This window comes from Amphibalanus amphitrite, unplaced genomic scaffold (assembly GCF_019059575.1).
Source record: "Amphibalanus amphitrite isolate SeventyFive unplaced genomic scaffold, NRLGWU_Aamphi_draft 000193F_arrow, whole genome shotgun sequence".
Lineage (NCBI taxonomy): Eukaryota > Metazoa > Arthropoda > Thecostraca > Balanomorpha > Balanidae > Amphibalanus > Amphibalanus amphitrite.
Window position 1 is genome coordinate 629384 of NW_024881688.1, and position 22520 is coordinate 651903.

General features: G+C 52.3%; 1 protein-coding gene across 1 annotated transcript in view; it reads left to right on the forward strand.

Moving 5' to 3' along the window:
• Positions 1-22520, forward strand: part of LOC122384578 — a 29014-nt gene continuing 6494 nt past the window's right edge. Inside the window, exons 1-15 of the mRNA XM_043372119.1 lie at positions 1-186; positions 4745-4889; positions 5728-5865; positions 10350-10475; positions 14294-14427; positions 14863-15019; positions 15362-15487; positions 15965-16046; positions 16892-17083; positions 17438-17570; positions 19041-19307; positions 19558-19708; positions 20303-20539; positions 21425-21565; positions 21849-21972. Coding sequence (XP_043228054.1) covers positions 151-186; positions 4745-4889; positions 5728-5865; positions 10350-10475; positions 14294-14427; positions 14863-15019; positions 15362-15487; positions 15965-16046; positions 16892-17083; positions 17438-17570; positions 19041-19307; positions 19558-19708; positions 20303-20539; positions 21425-21565; positions 21849-21972 — 2189 coding nt within the window. The 5' untranslated portion in view covers positions 1-150. The remainder of the gene's footprint in view (positions 187-4744; positions 4890-5727; positions 5866-10349; positions 10476-14293; positions 14428-14862; positions 15020-15361; positions 15488-15964; positions 16047-16891; positions 17084-17437; positions 17571-19040; positions 19308-19557; positions 19709-20302; positions 20540-21424; positions 21566-21848; positions 21973-22520) is intronic.

Sequence of the window (22520 nt, forward strand, 5' to 3'; positions counted from 1 at the left end):
AGCGCAGCCGCAGCTGGGCGCGAGTCGACGCGCGCGCGCGCCGTCAGTTGTGGCGCGAGTGTGGGACGCAGCGGTTCTGTCGCTGTCCGTGTGAGCGTTTCTGATGCACGTGTGCAACAACTGGTGGTGGTGATAGAGAGGAGTGTTCCCATGCCGACAGCCATGGCTCGGGGAGACGGCAAAGAGGTGAGGCCAGATTCTGCTGTGATTTGTGCTGCAGTTTCAGTCTTCAGCCTGGTGCGCGTTGGATGAATTGTCAGTATATCATGGATTGATTTGTCTCAGTGAAGGAGTAGTTAGTTAGGTGAGACTAATGGCACGTGCGCGTGTTGGTGGTCGATGGATACCTCGCATTGTTCGAAATTTAATGTGTCAATTTTCCCAAACCAACAGCCGACGACGACTGGCGTACCAAGATCCAAGCTCCTAGTTCCCAACCCAATCGCACATTCGGAAGCCATGCATTCAAATTCCAGGCTCAACAGTCCTTTATATAGACTCAATCGCTTTGCAAAATCAAAAGCAATCACGGAATTCGGATAGGGAAAGAGTATGGATAACAACGGAGTCACCTGCCCGGGTGGGTCGCCAGTCGCCACAGACGGAGCAAAACCGGTCGGCGATCGGTCATCGGAGAGGACGCTGAAAGGCACTCGGCGGATTTACCGGCGACGACGAGCACTGAGCGGGGGGGGGAGGGGGAGTTGCTTCCATATTGTTACCGGTGCACTGGGAGATGTGCAACAGACGCTGTCTTTTCGAAACAAGTACAGCTTTACTGATCCCGACTGAAGCCTGTTTTGCGCTCAAACTCAAATCCATTCGATTTGAGACATACGGCCAGTGCGGGACCCGGGGTCCCATGTGTTCCAGCCTTGCTGCTTGCATCACTTTACTATCCTATCCGCAGCTCCGGATGGGCTCGCTTCCTGTCTGCTCTGCCAGTGGTCAGCGGCCCGGTTGTTTCAGCTGCAGTGTTTCCGCCTGTGATGTTCATGCAGCCTTGTCTCACCCATAGATAGCGTGAACCGGATATATCCGGCTACGCTCGAGACCAGTGGAGGCCAGTGACCCATTTCCAAGGTCGCCGGTCCGGTCCCTGACCCCCTCCCTCCCACGGCACTGTTTTGGTAACAATGACCTTGGGCTGGCTGCGACCCGACCCGCGTGGTGCGAGCCATGTGTTGCAGTGTCAACGGGCTGGGGCCTGGCGGCATGAGTGTGGGTAGAGCACACATTGCCAGCTCTGCCGGCTTCTAGGAGGAAAGACAGACCCTCGGCAGAACATTTTGGCACAGAGTCCACTGTCCAGTTCTTCATTCCCATGGGCGTGCCACGGGGCATGGTCGACCAAACTCACATACCGACGGGCTCCGAGGCTCTGAGAAATCTAAGAAATCCACCCCCGAACCCTGGAAGAGCAAGCTGCCCACATAGCACAAAGATTACTTCATAGCACTGGGTTTCAAGGAGCTGTGGAGGTTTGAGTCCACGGCTGGCCACACAGCCGGTCCGATGGACTGTGTGCTGTGCAGTGTGGAACTTTGTTGCCCTGTTGTAATCCTCCATAACCCAGGGATAGTGACGTTATCTCTCCAGTAACAGCTAACAGCGGCCAGCTTATATGTACTCTTGTCGCTCGATGACGTGCTAGATCGCGTCATATCAACACATCGAGACCTCTGTGCAGGTTACAGCTGCCATCTGGGACACCTCGCCGGTAGCAACAGCCCCGAATGCAATACCTACTTGATATCCAATCCCACCCAGCTGGCTGTGTAATGCACGTTTAGTCATCACCTCTCAGGTCATATCAATTACATTGAAAGTGATTCATTGTTTACATGCATTTATCGACATATGTCACCGCTGCTTGTTACCGCCCGGCCGGCCTGGATGGCTGCCAGCCTCGTCCCGGCCCATGTGACGCTACCGTGACGATTTCGTGACGCCGTTATGACGGACGTGACGGGTAGCACGTGTGAGCAGAGACCAGCTGGGTACTTCTGCCGGGTGATACCATGTCACCACTTTACCCGGCGGCTGAGAGGGGATCGCTATCGGCCACATGTCAACTGGCTCTCCTCAGCATCAAGTGTGAGCTGGATTCAAATTCAGAGCTAGCTACAGCAATAAGTCAGATTGAGACCGAACATGATTACAGCGAGCCAGAGTCAAAACACACCGAGTCAATAACGGCGAACACTCGGATAACCGACTCGGATAACCGTTTGTTAGCACTGGTATCACTGTAAATGTTACCAAACGCCGTGAATAAAATAGTACGGCATTTTTTAAGATTGGGCCCAGGGATGTGTGTCGTGTGAATCGGAGCAACGTTGAGTAAAGTCCATAACCCGGCACCACTGTCCACTGGACGGTCTTCCACTGTCTATGGACGACCCACGCCTGTCGTAACGTCCTCTCCCGGTATCTCGGCCACGACCGGTAATCGCCTGCTGCCATGCTCCGAGGTGGTCCGATACGGCCTGATGTTGACCGTTGCCGACCCAGATAGGCGATTTGATACGGCGTGATACGGTGTGATACGGTGTTACTACGACACTCGTCGGGTGTGAAGCTGCACACTGCACACGTGAGTCCCACGTGTGTGTTGTGCGGCTCATGTGTGTCTTGCAAAACTTGGCGAATGACGTACGTGCCTGTCAAATGGGTCAATAAAATTGTTCAGTCGGGTAAACATTATTGGGGGACATTTGTAAGTTATGTTTTCCAAAAGAAAGGTTAAAATATGTTGATTGCTGACCAGTGACCACCTTCATATCATTCCACCGGCTACTCCCGTAATTGCACCAGCTTACTCCTAATAGACGGGAATATGTGTCACTTGCGCATTTCCTTCGATTTCTTTGATGATGGACCCGTAAATTCATGATCATGGATTACACGATCTAAGGGCGATGGGGCCATTGAATGAGATAATGCTGCTATTGTTACTCAAGCTGGCACAGAACGAACGAACGTTTCCAGCCAATCAAAGCTGAGTCAAATTCGTCTTATCCTTTGTTAGTGCCTGATCATACATATCTTTCCCCGTCTCTGGGCGCAGCGTTGTCGGTGTTGCCGATGTCCGACTGCACTATATTGTTTACACCATTCAATGCATGTTACAAATCACAGATGGTTAGCGCCGTACCTCTCCCTCCGAGTGCAGCTAACCACGGGGTCATCAGCCGTCTCCACCCCGGACGTCCGGTCGTCCTTGGCTGCTGTGTGTGGCTCCGGTCCCAGTCCGGTCTCCGGGTCTCCGTCCGCTCAGTGCGTACCGAGGCGGACTGATACGAGTCGATGTCTCGTGATGACGTAATAGCCTGTCACTGACCGTACCAGACTGGACCGGACCGGACCGGACCGGACCAGACCAGGTCCTCCCCTCCCCCCTCCCGGCCAGCTGGCAGTCCGACAGAGCCACAGGTGCTGTCAGACAGGTGGGCACGCAAGGCGGGGTCAAAAGACGCGTCGTCACGTAACGAACCACGCGTCACGGATGAGCGTCACGGAGGAGCGTCATGAACCACGAGTCACGGAGGGGCGTCACGAATCGCTCACCGTCGTCAAGTAGCGGCCAAAGTCGTGACGTAACGATCACGATGGACTAGTGGTAACGGGCGTGATCCAAGCTGGAGACGCGAGTGGAACACTTTCGGGAGTTTTTAGTCGACCTCACGGCTCACGAAAGCGGGAGTCATGGTTAATCCGCAAAGTCCCACGTCTTTCGTACCGGTAAAGAGGAAGTGGTCGCCATTCGCCGAATGCATTACTGCATGACTGGGAAATATGCGACGGTGGATGTAGAGCTCAGTTGCGGAAGGCTGACCGCTCTCGGCGTTCTGGAATTTGGTCCCAACAAAGCCCACGACGCAGTGGTGTTACTGGAAGCTGTCCGTTTTCGTCATTCATGATGGCAAATTGAGCAATGTATAACGGGATTGGGAAAGAGGAAGGAAGTGATACAAAGAAAAGGATATAGAAGAAACCGCAAACCGGGAGGGAGCTGACGAGGACGGGGGGTGCTGAGAACCGTGCCGAGGTTTCAGCTGTGGGTGGGTGTCGGTCGACCGTCGTGTCTTTTCGGTCTTCTCCCTCGGTCACGTGCGAGTCGTGCTGCATTATGTTCCGTTTTCGCGAGAGAAGTTTTTCCCATGGCATCGAGTTACCGCACTTGGCATTGGTACATTTCTCGTCCGTCGATGCACGTACTAGATAAAAATGGCCCTTTTAGCCTCTGCACCGTAGCTGTGTATAACGTATGACACCTCGGCGTGGGCCCGATACTTGGGGTGCCCACTGCCCACCGTCATTGGATACGAACATAGTTGCCAGTCATGCACTATAGCAAGGTCACCTTGGGCGACTGTGGAAGACAGCAAGCATGATTCGGGAACCACAACCTGTATGACCACTAATACATGCGATCCATGGGCTAAGAGACGTGATTGTGAACGGGCTTACCCGTAACTGCGCAAAACACGAAGTCGTGGAGCACGACTGTCATATGGCTGCAGGATGCCCATTGCCCATGCTCATTCTGTCTGGGTTTATTCCTGTCCTGGTTAGTGGTTAGCCTTAAGCCTTCACGTCATCGATGAGCTGAGGCATGCATGCAGAATGGAGTCGCCGAGTACACCTCGGTCCCATTCTGCTGACCTTCCTTCAGTACCTCAGTCAGGGTATATTGACCTCAGTACCACCCCCTGCTGACGTTCCCCGCCTCTCTCCCCAGGGGCCGATCTCGCCGCACCAGGCGCCGCTGCTGGAGCGGCTCAGCTCGCGAGATGAGGACACTGTGGAGGACGAGCTCAATGAGGACCTCGGCTACCCCACACTGGGGACCGGCAGGAGGAACTGGCTCGACAGGGCCACAGACCGTGAGTGGGGGACCATGGACAGACCGTGAGTGTGTGTGAGGGGAGGGACCGTGAACAGACCGTAAACCCATGAACAGACCCTGGTTAGGGACTAGTGACTGTCGGTGATGGGACGGGGCGGGGTAGGATGAGAGAGGTAGGCATATGATGGAATCGGCGATGGAATGGAATGGAATGGCATGGGGCGGGATGGGACTGATGGATGGGGTGGGGAGAAAAATCGTCCACAGTGATGGCGTCATGTTGAACAGATTGTTGGCTATCATGACTCGTATGTTGTGACAAATAAGTCGATTACCCAATGCCCATGGCACCTAATGTAAATGTATACTGAGGAGGAGGACATAAGGGGGGACTGAGTAAGTGAGTAGGTGTTTACATTGCGCTCTCCGCTCCATGTGGCACGTCTCTGTCGGTATAAAGCACAGCTGGTGATCATCAGCAACGTCAACATACCCTCTAGTCACACCAATAACCAATGATCGCTGAATGTTTACGAGGCTGATGACGTGGCGGAAGTTAATATTATTTATAGGCATAGTTCTGACCACATGTCCTCTATATGACGTAGTAATAATGCCTTACAAGTGGGTCTTAAATGGACCAGATATTTTTTTTTTTACAAACATTGCTAAGCATAGGTTGTTAATAACACATTGAGGAGGGACATGGGGTGCGCAGAGAAGTATTTTTTCCAGATAATTCTCATGGTAGTGCATGAAAAATTGTGTTTCTTATGTTGCCCTCCACACACGTTTTGGTCATGAGCTAGTTTCTCTCGACTCGCAGTTGATCTGCTTGTGAGTTCAGCTGACCCACGCCCGTCCCCACCGGGCAGGCTCGTCGTCGGTGCTCAAGTGGCTGCGGCAAATCACCCGCGGCCGGTACGAGGACTGGCTGTTTCTGTTCCTGCTCGGCAGTCTGATGGGTCTCTACTCGTTCGGCATCGACCTCTTCGTCAGCTCCATGCAGCGCTGTGAGTACCGTTCGAGTATTTATCTGACGTCAACATTCAACGTGTACCGAATCGACTCGGTACGCGGCACGCATGTTCAGCTGTGATTTAAGTAAAACCTCGAACCCGATCTGTGACACGAATCATGCGTCAACATTATCAGGACTACGTAACCGCTGGCCAGCGGTCCCATGACGCTTCAACCGGTCACGTGCCGAGCGCTCCATCACGCGTCCAATGCCGTAAACGGACCGGCCGGCAGGTCGGAGACAGCGGGCCGGATGGTGGGCGGTCGGCCAGCGGGGTCGGTCGGTCCCCTCCCTGGTGGCTGACTGGTGTAGGTGGCCGGCCTGCGGCCCACTCGCACCGCTGGACACTGCAGTGGTTGGTGAATCACGTCGGACAATGGAGACGGCGGTCACCCATGCGGGACGGTCATTTGTGACCTTCGGTTGAGACTCGGGGTAACAGCCGTTGGTGGAGTCACGGGGTCGGACTGGGTTACCTGGACTCCGTGGCTCCTATGGGGACTGCAAAACGGGTCATGGTGTTAGAAGAGAGTGTAGAAACTCAAGACTCAGGTCATGACTCATGTATGTATGTATGTATGTATGTATTGACTTCATGACAAACCATTCCATATACAAATAATGGCTATTCTTGGCGTCGAGTCCAAAAAGTAAAACACGGACGGATGGGAAAGTTCTAAAATGCACATACGAACATCCATACCACAAGCCACGCATCCCTGCACAGTACACATCACACATTGCAAGTTCAACTATTCACCATTCTGCACTCTCAGCAGATGGCTGCGGCAGTGGGCACTAAACTGACGAGGGCCCAGGTCGCGGAGATCCTGGGGCAAGGCATTGTACTCCGATACAGCCGAGTACAGGAACCGGCGGCGCCCGGACTCGGTACGTATTGCCGGTGTTTCAAGTGAGTCCGTCTGCCTTGTATCACGGCCGTGAATGCTTCCACGAGTCACAATTCTATTTCCCAGCGACTCCGGCTGCCCTGTGTGCATCATACGCTTCAACATGCTCAGTGAGTGATAGCGCCACAGGTTCTCCGCCGACAGCCACTGCAGCTCCCTAATGACATCACTTATATGATCGTATTTCCGCCGACCCGATATCACCCGAGCTCCAAAATTGATCAATTTCTGCAGCCGGGCCCGTTGCATTGCGCCACACACGCCGTATACACTGATGCAATAGCGTACGGAAGACATAACCAGCGCCTGCACCAGCGTAGTCAATGTCTCTCTCGGAAGGGCGTGCCGGCAGTGACTCAGCCCACTCAGAACACCTGTGCACCGGCGCGCCACATCAGTCACATGATCGATGAACGTGAGGCTCTGGTCAAACGTGATACCGAGGTTTTTGACAGTACGAGACCCGTTAATGTTGGAACCCATGAAGCGAACCGTGATCGGTGGAAGGCTACGAAGACCTTGCTTAGTTCCAATTACAATTCATTGCGTCTTTTCTGCGTTGATTTTCAGTCCGTTTTTGCCAAGCCAAGTTGAGAGGGTGACCAGATCCTCTTGGATGCGATTCACTAGCGTGGCAACATCCCGAGGGCATCCTAGTAGCGCCAGTTGGACATCGTCAGCATATTGCACCAAACATCGGTCACGAGAGACATTATCGGTCAGAAAAAGCGGCATATCGTTGGCATAGATGTTGAACAAGAGGGGCCCCAGGGCGGATCCTTGATAGGTTCCTATAGGGTTTAACATAGGGCTCGAGAGCGCAGCTCGACCATCAGGTAGGCGGACCGACACCTGCTGGTAGTGGTCACACAGGTAGCTGGTAAACCATCGGGTGTCAATGCAGTACTGCTGTAGCTTGATTAGCAGTCGGTCATGGGGAATCGTATCAAAACACTTGGATCATGAAACACAAATCATGTAGAAATAATGCAGACTGCAGAGTGGATAGCTTTGAGCAATGACCTACCGGGATAAAACTGGAATCAGCTGGGCGCGGAGTCACGTTTCTGGGAAATCAGATGGGTTAGTAGTCATTACTCGCTACTCTAGGAACAGCTGGGTGTTCCCGGTCTCATCATCAAAAGAGTCTAGGGAGAAGGGAAGGGAAGGTGTCCTGCCAGCTCTGCCGGGGGTCTGCATTTCTCTTGCCTCATTTCCTTCTCCCTTTCTGTTCACTTTCTCCTCCTTTATCCTCCCTGTTCTTCTTCACGCTTTTCCATGTCTCGATAAAACCAGCTAGCTGATACAACGGAGAGGAGTTCCAAGGGCGCGAACCGCTCTCCGCCAACTCTCTTCCTCTCCTCCCCGATCATCTTCGTGATGTGTCACACCCCACCTGCCGCACCTCCGCTGCCTTTCTCTCGCCTCTGACCGTACCGTTTCCCTATCCCGCCCGTGGCCCCCCTCAGACCGCCCATCGTGATTCTTCAGAGCCTGGGGCAGTCGCCGAGCCGTTTTCACTTTACCATATGCCGTCACGATGCAATTATAGCCCAACTGTCTGCAGATTCTACAATGACGCAGCCACATTAGCCTGCTTCTGAGTCGGATGTCTGGGCTCAATTTTCCATCACTGTTATATCGGAAATTCCCCGACCCTTTTCATACCGATGACGTTTAGCACACAAACCATGCTATATCGCATGTGTCATCCAGTTTGGAGCGGTTTTCTCGTGTGCACAACTGGTACCTGTTCCTTACAACAGTTCGCGTCTGGTCAGACTGCTGGCTGTAGCAAGTAGGTACAACAAAAATGAACTTTTTACGACGGCTACGAATGAATCCACTGGGATACATTTGTGCGACGTCATTGGACATTGCTGTTTCTGAGAAAACGATTCGGTCATACGAGCCCGGGAATCTTACATCATCATTGTATCAGGTTTTCTGGGCTCGTGTCGCACGGTCATGATATCGTGATATCCTCTACTGCAACCGGATATAACAGGTTTTCCTTCACCGACTCATGGATCAAATACCTGCCGGAGTGGATGTTGAGTCGTTTATCAAGCATTTAAAGGGACCCTCCCACCTTCAAAAAAGTTAATGAATTGGCACGAAAGTGATGTCGCTCGGTTCAGAAAGAGCGAAAACGAATATCTACCAATGTTCATCGAAAAATATTCACCGGTTTTCAAGATATTAGACTTTTACTTTTGTTTACTTTTTGGGATCTCCGCTGTTCCTAGCGACTTTATTTGAAAGTGCGGCATTTGTTGCGCGCAAAGCAGCATATACCACCGCGTGCTACCAAACGTTTTAGTAAAAGATTTAAAAATCGTTAGATCTCCGCTGACGTCACAAATTCTAAGGGGGCATACCAATGCACTAGCCCCTTAGAATCCGAAAACTGCAAGTTTGAAATTCCATATCTCCGAATTAAAGCATTTGTCGATGTTGTGAGTGCCCAAACCGGTATTTGCAGGCCATGGCCACCAATTTGGCTATCTCAACTCAAAACTAATGTTAAGGTGGGAGTGTCCCTTTAAGGTAAATTTACAGCGCTTTGACTGTGTCAACCCAAGTCTGATCAGTCCTGGTCTTGCTCTGCCGAGCTCGGTTTACAGAGAAGTAACAGCCAATAGCACTGGCAGGCAGACTTGTCTACAGTGGCTAAGTGCAGGTGTTGGGCTGCCACGGCACAGGTGTCATCAGTCAGCCCGTGTCCTCCGTCGCATGGTGGTACCCGTATCCACTTCCACGTCCCCTGCAATCCCCAGACAACTAGGCAGACACTACCCCCTTCCCCCCCTACACCACATGGCTTTGACATCACTACTCCTCCTCTGTAACGTCATTCTGACGTAGAACCCACATCACTGTCGGCAGTGCTCACTTGTCGATCGCGATTCAACCAGAACCTGCACGGGGGACCTCTGAGATCGGCTGCTGGCGGCGAGCGGGGGTCGCTCAATCTGCTGCAGTCAACAGGCTTACGGGGGCCGTGGGGATCGGGATGGGGTGGGGTGGAGATGCCATTAGGCTGCAGACACCTGGCACCTGCGCCTGCTGTCTGCAGGGGGGGGGGGGGATGGACCGGGGGCGGTGGGAGCTCATATACCTGCCCTGTCACGGCGTTTGGCTGAACGCCCGGCTGGCAAACCCAGCTGGTGATACTACTACAGCCGGGCTGGCACGGCCTCTCTGACCGGGTCACTGACCCGCAGGCGTTTTATGCACGAAATTAAGGCCACCTGTGTGCTGATTACGCGCCACGTGTTGTGTCACAGAAGAATCTATTCATCGACGCAGTGAAGCAGCTATGACGTGGTGTTGGAATGCCGTGGGTTCAACTGTGACCTACAGACAGCATTTTGCTCAAATATGGTCCTAGTTAAATGTGTAATACCCAATTGAGCCAATGGATTAATAGCCTCTCTCTTACCAAATCGGTCAAACTCTTTCTTGTCATGCTACCTGGCGACTTAGCAGCCTCGCGCGCCCATTTATGTAGCCCCTGACCCCATCCACTTGACCTGACCTAGTGTGACGTCTCGTTTTGCAGACCGGCTGGCGGCATTCATGGCTGCCCAGGGACTGGCAGCTCAGATCATCACCTGGTTCATCCTGACGGCGGGCATTGCTATCATCGTGGCCCTGACGCTATCCTGGTTCATACCGACGGCCGCAGGTGAGTTACTTGGAAGTTTTGTAACATCACCAATGGGTCATATCAGCCCAGTACCTATCGGGATACCGGTAGACAAACGAGTCGTAGTGACCTTCACCGTTATGCAACTGGCGTAGGCACCTATCCATGAAAAGAGCACTGTTGAGCAGCATTGCATCCTGGCGATACCCTTCTTGGTGGAGCCGAAACAACCCTTGATTACGCCGGCTCAAGGCGAATGGCGTTCGTTCGGTATTTGGTAGTCGTTTATTGCTGTTCCGAGGTTCCGTGCTTGAGTTAATTGTAATCGCCTGTGCGTTTTTGTTGCCGGATTATCGCCACTATCAGCACCACTCCAGTGGTTTGTTCCAATTGCTGCTCAAGCCCGGGCTTTTTGTGGCAATATGCCTGCCCGTTTTCCTCTGCCCCGGTGGTGGGTTTTTGTGAGGTGCGTAATCTCACTTCTCACGCTCTCGATACCAGCGACACGCTAGGGTGAGAAAAAACGCCAGTGAGAGGCTCAACTGACTCACACACAGTTCTCTGTCCACCTGACATTTCTTCATTGCCCCTCGGCGATGTTGCTAATGCCATCATTCAGCGACAGGTCTAAGCCAGACGAAGCCTAAGTCATTCCGACTGTCGGCAGGACGTTGAAACGGTGTTGGTAGGATAGAAATCTGTCTCTCCGTGGGCTGCCAATATGAATAACCTTCTGCCAAGATACGCATAACACCTGGCAGCTTAGTTGATTTAGCTTGATGATGTAGCTAAAAACAACAACAGAGAAGCCAGCGAGACGGCTGCTGTTAACGTGCCTTCAGCCATCTACTACGGACATACAAAACATAATTTATTAGCTTTAAATGTCCCCGGTGACCGCCCTCACCGGATGTTGTGGTCCCTCCACCCCCGCCCCGACAACCACAGCCACCCTTCCATTGCACTGATTCAACGAACTACCCCAAACCACGGCGGTCAGTTCTAGGAACAGGGCCCGGTTGTTACCACGCCTGCAGTCTATTGCTGGCCGCGCTGGCCGATTTCCACCTGTTCCCGTGTGACCCACCACACTCGGTAATAGCAGACCTCCCTCCCCGCCCGGGCCGGCTCAGCGCCGGGTGACTGACAGGCGGTGGGCGGTGACCGCGCGCCTCGTGGAGACCGTGAATTATGGACCGGTGAGGCGCGGCTCCCAATGTCGGGGGGGGGGGCTCAGTCGTCGATCCCAGTGCACCGTCACGGTCTCACGCGCTATGCTTCACGTGTCCGCTACTGTTGTCGTCCGGAAGTGGATTGGGAAGTCAATGCGTGCCTAGCAACAGTCAAGCTCACCGTGGGGATTTATGAGACGTGAAGGGTAATGAGAGGTCGGAAACAGTCCCGGCGTCGAAAACTTCAGCTTTATCTACCGGTTTTGAGTTGGGTTGTCCGACGGCTATGACGTTCTCCTACGTCATACAACCACATGTTGAGTGCAGTCACGTAGTAGATGTCTTTTGATTGATCACTCTCGGTATATCGGCAACCGTTTATCCGCTACGCCTAAACCTGTGTGTGTGCAGTGGTGCACAGATTACATTTTGTGGGATATGCGGAGTGAATACTCCCTGAAATGGGTGATATATGACCCGTGACCGTTCCGTCTTGTACTGACAGAACAGGCAAACGGCCGTAGAGGCCGGGCCCGCTACCAGATAAAACCAGATAGCGGCCGACCTGCGCTGAGCGCCCAGCGTGGGACGGTTCGACCAAGGTTGGACAGCCCAGGATTTATGGCATGCCGCTCTTGTCTTCCGTTATAGGCAAAACAGCACAAAAATGTTCATCAATCGGCCGTTCTTGACTTGGCTCAGCCCCCGCCCAATGTGCCTTGCCAGCAAACTGCACGCGCAGTGACAGCTCTTGGCCGCCAGACTGGGGCCGCGGAGCGCGGATTCTGCTCTACGTCCATGACCTCGCTATTGTGCGCCGAAAACCTCCCGGCCACACACACGGCGCGGTCTAAATGGGTCGGCTGAAGGTCGGACCGTGCCCTGGGCCCAGTTCATATAGAAAAGACAGTCGGCAAGTGTCACTTTTCCAAAGTGCCACTTTTCAAAGGGACACTTTTGGTAACATTTGTGCCGGTGTGTAAGGGTGGCTATATGAACCAGTCTGTCGGGTTCCCCTCTCCAATAAGTGTCCCTTAGCAGCAAAAGGGCTCTATATGAACTGGGCCCTGATCCCGAGGCTAGGGCGGCACTACTCCGAGCACACCGTCCTGCAGGGCTAATGGGAGGACATGGCGCGGATGATGGCCTTAAGCCAAGTGTCGTAATACTAGGAAGCTGAAGACAAGTTTCATTGTTATTAACTACGTCGGCAGGCCAATTTGGAAACTTGTAACTTGTAAGACTAGACGAACTCTACTAACCACAACATGCAAGGTTCAGCGGAGCCAGACTTCATGACTATGTTACCATATTCCTACATTTTTATCAGTCCCATGCCGTGAAGGGAAACTACTAAATGGTGCCCGTGGCCGTATCAGACGACAGGCCAGAGGAAAAGTGACTCGCCCGTGTTACAGCACATGTCACGGCATTTGACAGTCCATCATTATCCTGTCAGTCATCTGTCGGGAGTTCCTGAACATGTGGTTCAGTCCGGGGAACATCCCGTCACCTTACCGGGGTCTTTGTTGTCTGGACTTACAGCGCAGCAGGTGAAATGGAGAATACTAGGGTGACCCGCGTGCTCCGCAATGCGAGGAAGGGTAATGTTTGACCCGTGGGTGTTGGGTTGGTCCCGTGTCGATTCGGTTGGTATCCATTTCGTTCGATTGTTTTATGACGGCCAAACATTTTGTAATTGAACAAAAAAGATCCATCGCATTGAGGTGCCCGTTTCGTATTATCATGCGTTCTAACTGGCGTGAAGTCTTTTGAGGGCCATCGATGAATTTCGCTAAAAATGACAATGTAATGGTTTGGAACATTTACATTTTTAAGAATACTCTTGCTCATCATGCAAAAATAAAGACTGAACCTTGGACAGAATTGAATGCTCTTTCCAACGGTGCCATTTTTAACTGCCAAAGATATCAGATTATGGAGCAAAACCATTTTGATAAACAAAGTGGCACAAAATTGACAAACACCATTTTCTCCCGTGATTCGTACCACCTTGATTTGGATCAATCAGCTTTTCACAATTTTTATATGATAGGCGGTACATTTCTCTTGCCAACAGGCGTTGTTCCAACTCGCTCTGTTTAACGGTCACCTAAAAATAAAATCAATTCCAAAATCCGCCCAAAACCGCATTTTTTCAACAAAAGTGCCCTCCCCGGTGCACGTGGCGCGTGCTAGACCCCTCAAAGGCACGTCGCGCATCCTTGATCTATGAGTTGTGCAAATTTCACCGGGCTAGGTGCAACGGTCTGGCCTGTAGTCCACGCAAAGCACCACCAAGTTGGGACCTCGGTAACGGACAGACGCACCCTCCTCAAATAATAATATAGATTTAGTCGTTGCACCAAACCAGACAGACTTAGGGCTTTCCCGGATGCATTAAAGTCTGGACCATTCGGTTAATCGTGATCAAAATGATATGACCGGTAGTAATTAAGAAGTGCTTGATGTGGTCTAGACAGAATGTTGCCGCCTAACTAGTGTATACCCGACCAATAAAAATTATGAGCCACTTAATTGATCGTCTTGATCGTCTTACAACAAAGATCAAGGAAGAACCCGTTTCAATGCGCTGCCACACCGTCTGCTGTAAATGCACACTCACACTGTCTTCCATTGTTCTCTATTCTCACTCCCCTGTTCCCTCACTGTCCTCTCTGCCAGGTTCCGGTTTTCCCGAGCTCAAGGCCTACCTGCAGGGAGTCAAGATGGAGAACGCCTTCTCGCCGTTCACCTGTATGGGCAAGCTGGTGTTTTTGCCGATAATTCTCAGCTCGGCGCTGCCGCTGGGGCGAGAGGTGAGTCCATCTCCTCTCGTCCTCTGTCTTCTGTCTGGTCTCTGTGACCGATGGGCTCAAGACCGCTGTGTTTCGCTTCTGGACGGCCTCAACGAGACTCACAAACACAGCTGCAGACCTGTGTTTGTTTTGTTCTCCCAGACCGAGCTTTGATCGCAGGGCCGCCCTGTTTGTTTTCCTGTGTTGAATTTCGATGGCCGGATGGCTTTTCAATGGCGGTGACCTCATCGAACGAACTCGCACCATGGAACTAGGACCTCGTGACATGTCAACTTGTCAGAGCTTTGAGTCGGCCTCAGACTGACATCCGGCTGCTGTGGTGTCCTGATGCGATCCGTCATGATTTACAGTGATTAACATGTTTCAGTCAATAAGTGTTCCCAGCTACCCTCCTGGCCTATTATGACCTGACCTGACCTGACCCCGTCTCCCCAGGGTCCAATGACTCATGTCGCAGCCATTTTCGCGCTGTTCATCACCAAGATCTTCAAGGACATTTCTGTGGAGGAGCTGGAGCGACACACTGGAAATGAATTGGTGGCTGCCGCGTGCACCATCGGTGTGGCCGTCACCTACGGAGCGCCAGTAGGAGGTTAGTGGACAAGGGGAGAGGGGTGAGGCTGGGTGGATGCCGATGGCTGTGTGGTATCGATGACCGTGGGGTAGATGTAACGCCTTCTTTTACTGTTGATGTGGTCCATGCAGACGTTATAAAGTTTAGCCGAACTACTAGAGCTTTGAAAGAAAAAAACGACGGCTGCTAGAGCTGTTCAGCGAATATTGCCACAGCTGTAACTTTGTTTTAGCCATTTCCTCGGATTGTCGATCTCAATTATTACTTGTTGCGATACCTTCTGATTGCATCGATACTTGCCTACTTCGAGAAGCGTATCCCGCAGTATTGACTCTGTTCGTCTCTCACGACTCCGGCCAGGAGTTCTGTTTAGTATCGAGGCGACGCGCACCTATTTCGCGGTCCGCAACTACTGGCGTGGCTTCTTCGCCGCGGTGTGCGGCACCGTGTTCTACAAGGGCCTCTCCCAGATGTACCTAGGAATAGGTGGGTTAGGCGCCGCCCGCCGTCCGCGGCAGGCGGGGGCGGTGGGGTAGCTGAGGGTGCACTGGGTGGTACATTTGGTACCGGGCCGGCGTAGATGGCTATGTTTTTTGTTTTCTGTTGTTGGACATAATTTTGGGCCGATTTTATGCAGCTGGTTAAGGGTTGTGGTGTGCTTGGTTGTTATTAATTGCTAAATATTTTATTTTGCATCAATAAATAAATCTGTCTTGAAATAAGTTAACTCAACAAAAAACATTTTCTATCGTCAATAGGCCATGAAAACGCTTACTTTTTATTTTCGTAGAATGCATACATCTGCACCAGGTAGTTGTGAGCTGAGATGATCTGGCCGGTAACAGTCGTTTTGCCGCTGCACGTTTCTAACCCCTTCTTCGATCTTTATATAGCGCATGCGCTTTTACACCGCTCCACTTGTTTGGAATCTGAGCTGATTGTTGTGCGACTGGCTTTTTGCAGACATTTTGCCGATGTACAAAGAGACTTACACGGAGCCGCTGCCGTTCAACTTCGAGTTTCTGGGCATCTCCATAGCCATCGGGTAATACACCCAGCAGTCGATCATCGTGTGGGCCGTTAGACTTGTGTGTGGCGAGCGACGTCAGGGGTCGCAGCAGCATGTCACAAAATATTTTGGGGAGTTGAACAACGTGTCTAAAAAAGAACAAATATAATGAGGATGTAAGGACGCATAAAAGCGTAGACGTAGACGTAATGTTACTGTCATTTGTGACCATAGCACTACAAAGACCTAAATGTTTTCCGCCTCCATTTTTCTTGTAGTTACCATCCAACAATCATAATGGGTAATGACCATTTTAACAATAAGTATGTAGTTCATTCTACCAGTGTCATTTGCATCAGCATGTATTTGTGTCCTAGACTGTGTCGACTGCGCCCGCTTCAGTCTCAGTCGTGTTCAGACTGTGACTGTGTTCCTTGTTCGTTAGCCTGTTGGGGCCTGGCTGTGCGTCTCAGGCTGACTGTAAGGTGCCCGGGCTCTCGGTCTGGCTGGAAGGGTCTGGGGCCCAGGAGAGTCTGGCTCAGTCTCTCTGTATTTTATTCTCTGTCAGCCTGCAATGTGAACTGGTGGGACCTGAATTGATCGGCCTGTTTGAACCTGATGACTGTGTTTGGTTCTCGGTCAGCCTCCTGTGCGGCCTGCTCGGCCCCGGCTGGGTCTGTCTCAGTCTCTGACTGTTTGTGTCTGACCAATTGACCATCCATCAGCCTCCTGTGCGGTCTGCTCGGTCCCGGCTGGGTCTGTCCCAGTCTCTGACTGTTTGTGTCTGACTTTCCATCAGCCTCCTGTGCGGCCTGCTCGGCCCCGGCTGGGTCTGTCTCAGTCTCTGACTGTTTGTGTCTGACCAATTGACCATCTATCAGCCTCCTGTGCGGCCTGCTCGGTCCCGGCTGGGTGTGGCTCCACCGGCACCTGGGCTACCTTCTGCAGAAGCTGAACTCGATGTCACCCGTCTGCCGCTGCTGCTGCACCGCTCCAAAACCGACAAAGGATGAGAAGGCCGGCGGACAGGCGGAGCAGAAACAACAGAAGAAGAAGCGCTCCTGCAGCCTCGGGTACGTTGGGAGATCAACCGAATAGGGTCTCATAGAGTAGCATGAGTAAAGGTCAGCTAGGTTCAGACCAGGTCAGACTGGATCAGGGACGCTAGTTGAAGCGAATCAATCCCCCATCAGTACTCACCAGTCCGATACTTTGGTCAAGGTTTGCTTGCAAGAGACGATGGTGATGATATATGCTGGATGCTAGATGCTTTTTTTCTGATCTAAGCTGTTAATGACGGACGTAAACGCGGAAGCTTGCCTCCTTTGCTGGCGTCTATCGGACACGGTCACAACATGTGGTCGACCCCTCCGGCGGCGTTCCAACTCTTCTGTGCCGTCTGACCTCCCTCCGTTCTGCGACCACAGAGTGAAGACGCACCCTGTGACGGTGTTCCGCTGTCTCTACAACATCGGCATCTGCCTGGTGATCGCGGCCGCCGTGCTGCCCTGGAGGGACGGATACTCGCCCCTGATGTCCCACATCTCCGGCAGACAGCAGGTGAGTTAGTTACGGCAGGGGAGTTAGTTACGGCCGTACTGCCGTGGAGGGATGGATACTCGCCTCTGATGTCACACATCTCCGGCAGACAACAGGTGAGATAGTTACGACAGGGGAGTTAGTTACGGCCGTACTGCCGTGGAGGGATGGATACTCGCCCCTGATGTCACACATCTCCGGCAGACAACAGGTGAGATAGTTACGGCAGGGGAGTTAGTTACGGCCGTACTGCCGTGGAGGGATGGATACTCGCCCCTGATGTCACACATCTCCGGCAGACAACAGGTGAGATAGTTACGGCAGGGGAGTTAGTTACGGCCGTACTGCCGTGGAGGGATGGATACTCGCCCCTGATGTCACACATCTCCGGCAGACAACAGGTGAGATAGTTACGGCAGGGGAGTTAGTTACGGCCGTACTGCCGTGGAGGGATGGATACTCGCCTCTGATGTCCCACATCTCCGGCAGACAGCAGGTGAGATAGTTACGTCAGGGGAGTTAGTTACGGCCGTACTGCCGTGGAGGGATGGATACTCGCCCCTGATGTCACACATCTCCGGCAGACAACAGGTGAGATAGTTACGGCAGGGGAGTTAGTTACGGCCGTACTGCCGTGGAGGGATGGATACTCGCCCCTGATGTCACACATCTCCGGCAGACAACAGGTGAGATAGTTACGGCAGGGGAGTTAGTTACGGCCGTACTGCCGTGGAGGGATGGATACTCGCCCCTGATGTCACACATCTCCGGCAGACAACAGGTGAGATAGTTACGGCAGGGGAGTTAGTTACGGCCGTACTGCCGTGGAGGGATGGATACTCGCCCCTGATGTCACACATCTCCGGCAGACAACAGGTGAGATAGTTACGGCAGGGGAGTTAGTTACGGCCGTACTGCCGTGGAGGGATGGATACTCGCCCCTGATGTCACACATCTCCGGCAGACAACAGGTGAGATAGTTACGGCAGGGGAGTTAGTTACGGCCGCACTGCCGTGGAGGGACGGATACTCGCCTCTAATGTCCCACATCTCCGGCAGACAACAGGTGAGATAGTTACGGCAGGGGAGTTAGTTACGGCCGTACTGCCGTGGAGGGACGGATACTCGCCTCTGATGTCCCACATCTCCGGCAGACAACAGGTGAGATAGTTACGGCAGGGGAGTTAGTTACGGCCGTACTGCCGTGGAGGGACGGATACTCGCCTCTGATGTCCCACATCTCCGGCAGACAACAGGTGAGATAGTTACGGCAGGGGAGTTAGTTACGGCCGTGCTGCCGTGGAGGGACGGATACTCGCCCCTGATGTCCCACATCTCCGGCAGACAGCAGGTGAGTCAGTTCAGTTACAGCGAGTTCAATCACAGCAGGTGAACATTGTCCCATAATTCCTTCTAAAAAAGCCCGTAGCATAGCTGACGCTGTGTAATATGTATATTGCTGACGCCACCCTCTACTTCCCGTTCTTTCAGATGACGGATCTGATGGCCAACATCTCCTGGAAGCTACCGCCGCTCCCGTCACCCTCCTGTGTGTCCTCGGAGGGCAATGAGCCGCTCAACTGCACGGCCGGCCTGCCGTGCCCCGCCGAGGACGACCCGGAGGACTGCGAGGACCCCCCGGGGCTCACCGACCACCAGAAGGCCACCAGGGACCGGACGGAGGAGATTGCCGCCCGATGGACCGACGACTTCGCGCTCGACTACCGAGCCGTGCTCGTGCTGTATGCGCTCTTCTATGTGAGTGTTGTGATTCTATTCTTCAACACGCGCTGTCCTACGAGTGTGCGAGCTTGTACTGAGTGAAGGGTCAGTAGCGGAAGCGGGCTTGCTCTGAATACATTTCATCGGTGCCAGGAGCCATAAATCTTGTGAATTTTGATCGGGCCCTGTTACCGTCTTTGCTGTGTCTTTGGTCGACGGATGCTGTCTCTTTGATAAACCCCGAACTATACCTTTCCTCATTGTGACGTTTCCTGTCTATTCCCAGGCGTTCGGCACGCTGCTCTGTGCCAGTGTGACGCTGCCGACGGGCGCGCTCATACCCAGCTTCAAGGTCGGCGTGGCCATCGGTCGGCTGCTGGGGGAGTTTTACTGCACGTACCGCATGTCGGTCTGTCTGCCCAACCCGGCCGTCATTAGTGAGTATTAACCCGAGTAGGGGGAGTTTTACTGCACGTACCGCCTGTCGGTCTGCCTGCCCAACCCGGCCGTCATCAGTGAGTAATGAGTATTAACCCGAGTATGTAGGGGGAGTTTTACTGCACGTACCGCATGTCGGTCTGCCTGCCCAACCCGGCCGTCATCAGTGAGTTGCTACTTCTTCATCTCCCTGGCCTCGCCAGCGAGTGAATGTCGGGTCACACACAGTATCGGTTCACTTTGTCCGGCTGTTTTTGTTTAATAAACCGTTGATCGGTATTCTGAAGGAGCGATTTCCCGTCAAGTTGACATACGTTTTTGTTATTCCGAACGTTTTAAGAATGTCGCAAGCCTCTGTAGCTGACGCATCATGCATCCATTCGAGTCGTACGGCTGCCTTTAGTGAATCGTTTGCTCCTTAGCATTGACAATCTCATTTTTTGCACTCTTTACTCCTACCTGGTGTTGTAATGTAGTTTGTTTCTCCTGAATGTGCAGCAATAACCTGTGCGATACTATAAGTGAACTTTGACCTATGTGACCTTTGACCCCTGTGACCTGTGTTCTGACCTGTCCCTTCCCCTTTTCCCCAGGCGGGTTCGCGTGTATGTGCGGCGCGGCTCTAACTGGCGCCATCACCCACTCCATCTCCATATCGGTGATCGTGTTCGAGCTGACCGGCCAGATCACCTACGTGCTGCCCATCCTGATCTCGGTGCTGGTGGCCAACGCGCTGGCCCGCCACCTGCAGCCGTCCTTCTTCGACAGCGTCATCAAGTCCAAAAAGATCACCGTGCTGCCCAAAATGGTGCTCTCCAAAATCCCAGGAGGTGAGAGGAATAGTCAGGCGGGCCGAATAGATTGGTTCCGTACATCTGTGATGTGATGAAATTCCCGAATAATTGGGTGACAGCCGGCTAAAGGGTATTATGTATACTGTCTTCGGACCAATCGTCAGTTTTCTTGTTGGCTTGTGTAGATATCGATTTTCAGCAATGTTCCCATGGGAATGATATTTTAAACTCCTTATAACCTCATCGGTATTTCTTTGCTAATGTTATGTAGATTTAAAAAGGGACCCTCCCACCTTCAAAAAAGTTAATGAATTGGCATGAAAGTGATGTCGCTTGGTTAAGAAAGAGCAAAAACAAATATCTACCAAATTTCATCGAAAAATATTCACCGGTTTTCAAGATATTAGACTTTTATTTTTGTTTACTTTTTGGGATCTCCGCTGTTCCTAGCGACTTTATTTGAAAGTGCGGCATTTGTTGCGCGCAAAGCAGCCTATACCACCGCGTGTTACAAAACGTTTTAGTCAAACATTTAAAAATCGTTAGATATCTGCGATGACGTCACACATTCAGAGGGGTATTCCTATGCATTAGCCCCTCTGAATCAAAATGCTGCAATTTTGAAATTCAATATTTCCGATTTAAGGCATTTCTCGATGTTGTGAGTGCCGAAACCGGTAATTGTGAGCCAGGGACCCCATTTTGGCTATCTCAACTCAAATCTAATGTTAAGGTGGGAGGGTCCCTTTAAAGGGCGGTTTTACCGCTAAGCTTACTTTGCGCCCATGATACGGTTTCAAGGTACCAAACCACCTCGCTTTCCATTTCTTAACGTGTTTTCGACCCCAGGCTACGCCAATATCCGCGTCCAGGACCTGATGTCCAACGTGTTAATGTATGTGTGACCCCCCTCTCCCGCAGGTTACGCCAATATTCGCGCCCAGGACCTGATGTCCACCGAGTTCCGCGTGTTCACACAGCGGGCCACCCTGAACAGCCTGAGGAAGATGGTGCGCTACGTACACGACCCGGCCAAGGTGCTGCCGCTCGTCGACGACGAAGGTATGGAGGAAGGGAGAGTGGGGCAGGGGAATAGGGCGTCTCTGGGGAACGAGAAGGGACGGAGAGGGGGTGTGGGGCAGACAGAAAATATTTCAGGCTGTTTTTAACGTTTGACGAAACAAGCTGTTTTTATGTTGGTAGTGTGTTTCCAGTGCTGTATATTGGATAATGTAGCCTGGAATGGTGAGGCAACTACCATCCCTGTTGGTGCCACCCCTGTTGGAGTTCTATAGCCTTGGTTGGTGCTCAGTGCTCACCTCTGTTATACTTCTCCGTCCGGCAGTGAGCATGGAGCCGCTCGGATTGGTGCACGTCCGTCGGGTCCGCCGCCTGCTCCGCGAGGAGCTGGGTCAGCTGGCCTGGAACAGGGACAAGCCGCGCGTCTATCTCACCATGAACGCCTTCAAGTGAGTTAGAACTCCCCACGGCAGCGGACGGGTCCTGTAGGATTACGTGAGCTACAAATCCCCTACTGCACCGGGCGGGCCCAGTAGAAATAAGCTGGCTCGGAACAGGTAACAGTAATGGTACAACAGTAATGATTCTTGATCCGTTAGAGTCGAGGATAACTATTACAAGATGCTAAAATATTATAATGCTCGTTTTCGTGAACATGTGACCTTCGTTAAAAGATTCAGTATGTGTAACTGTTGCCAGATTGCGATGCACCAGCCAGTAAGTAGGTATGTGAATTGACATTGCGTTATCTGGGCTGCTCGGGTGCCGTTTGAATTGAAGTTCATGAACATTTACATTATGCATGTTGGTTTGGTCGGGCGATGGCATCATGAGGTGTGCTTTGGGACGGCTAGTGATACGGTGTTGGTGAAAGGATTTTCTTTGAGTTGGACCTCTCTTTATTAAATCTACGGAGGAGGTTTACCAAAGCATTCAAATTCTCTCTTCCTGCTTGCTTGCTGCTTAGGACTTTTTAATAGAAATGTTTGTCATTTAC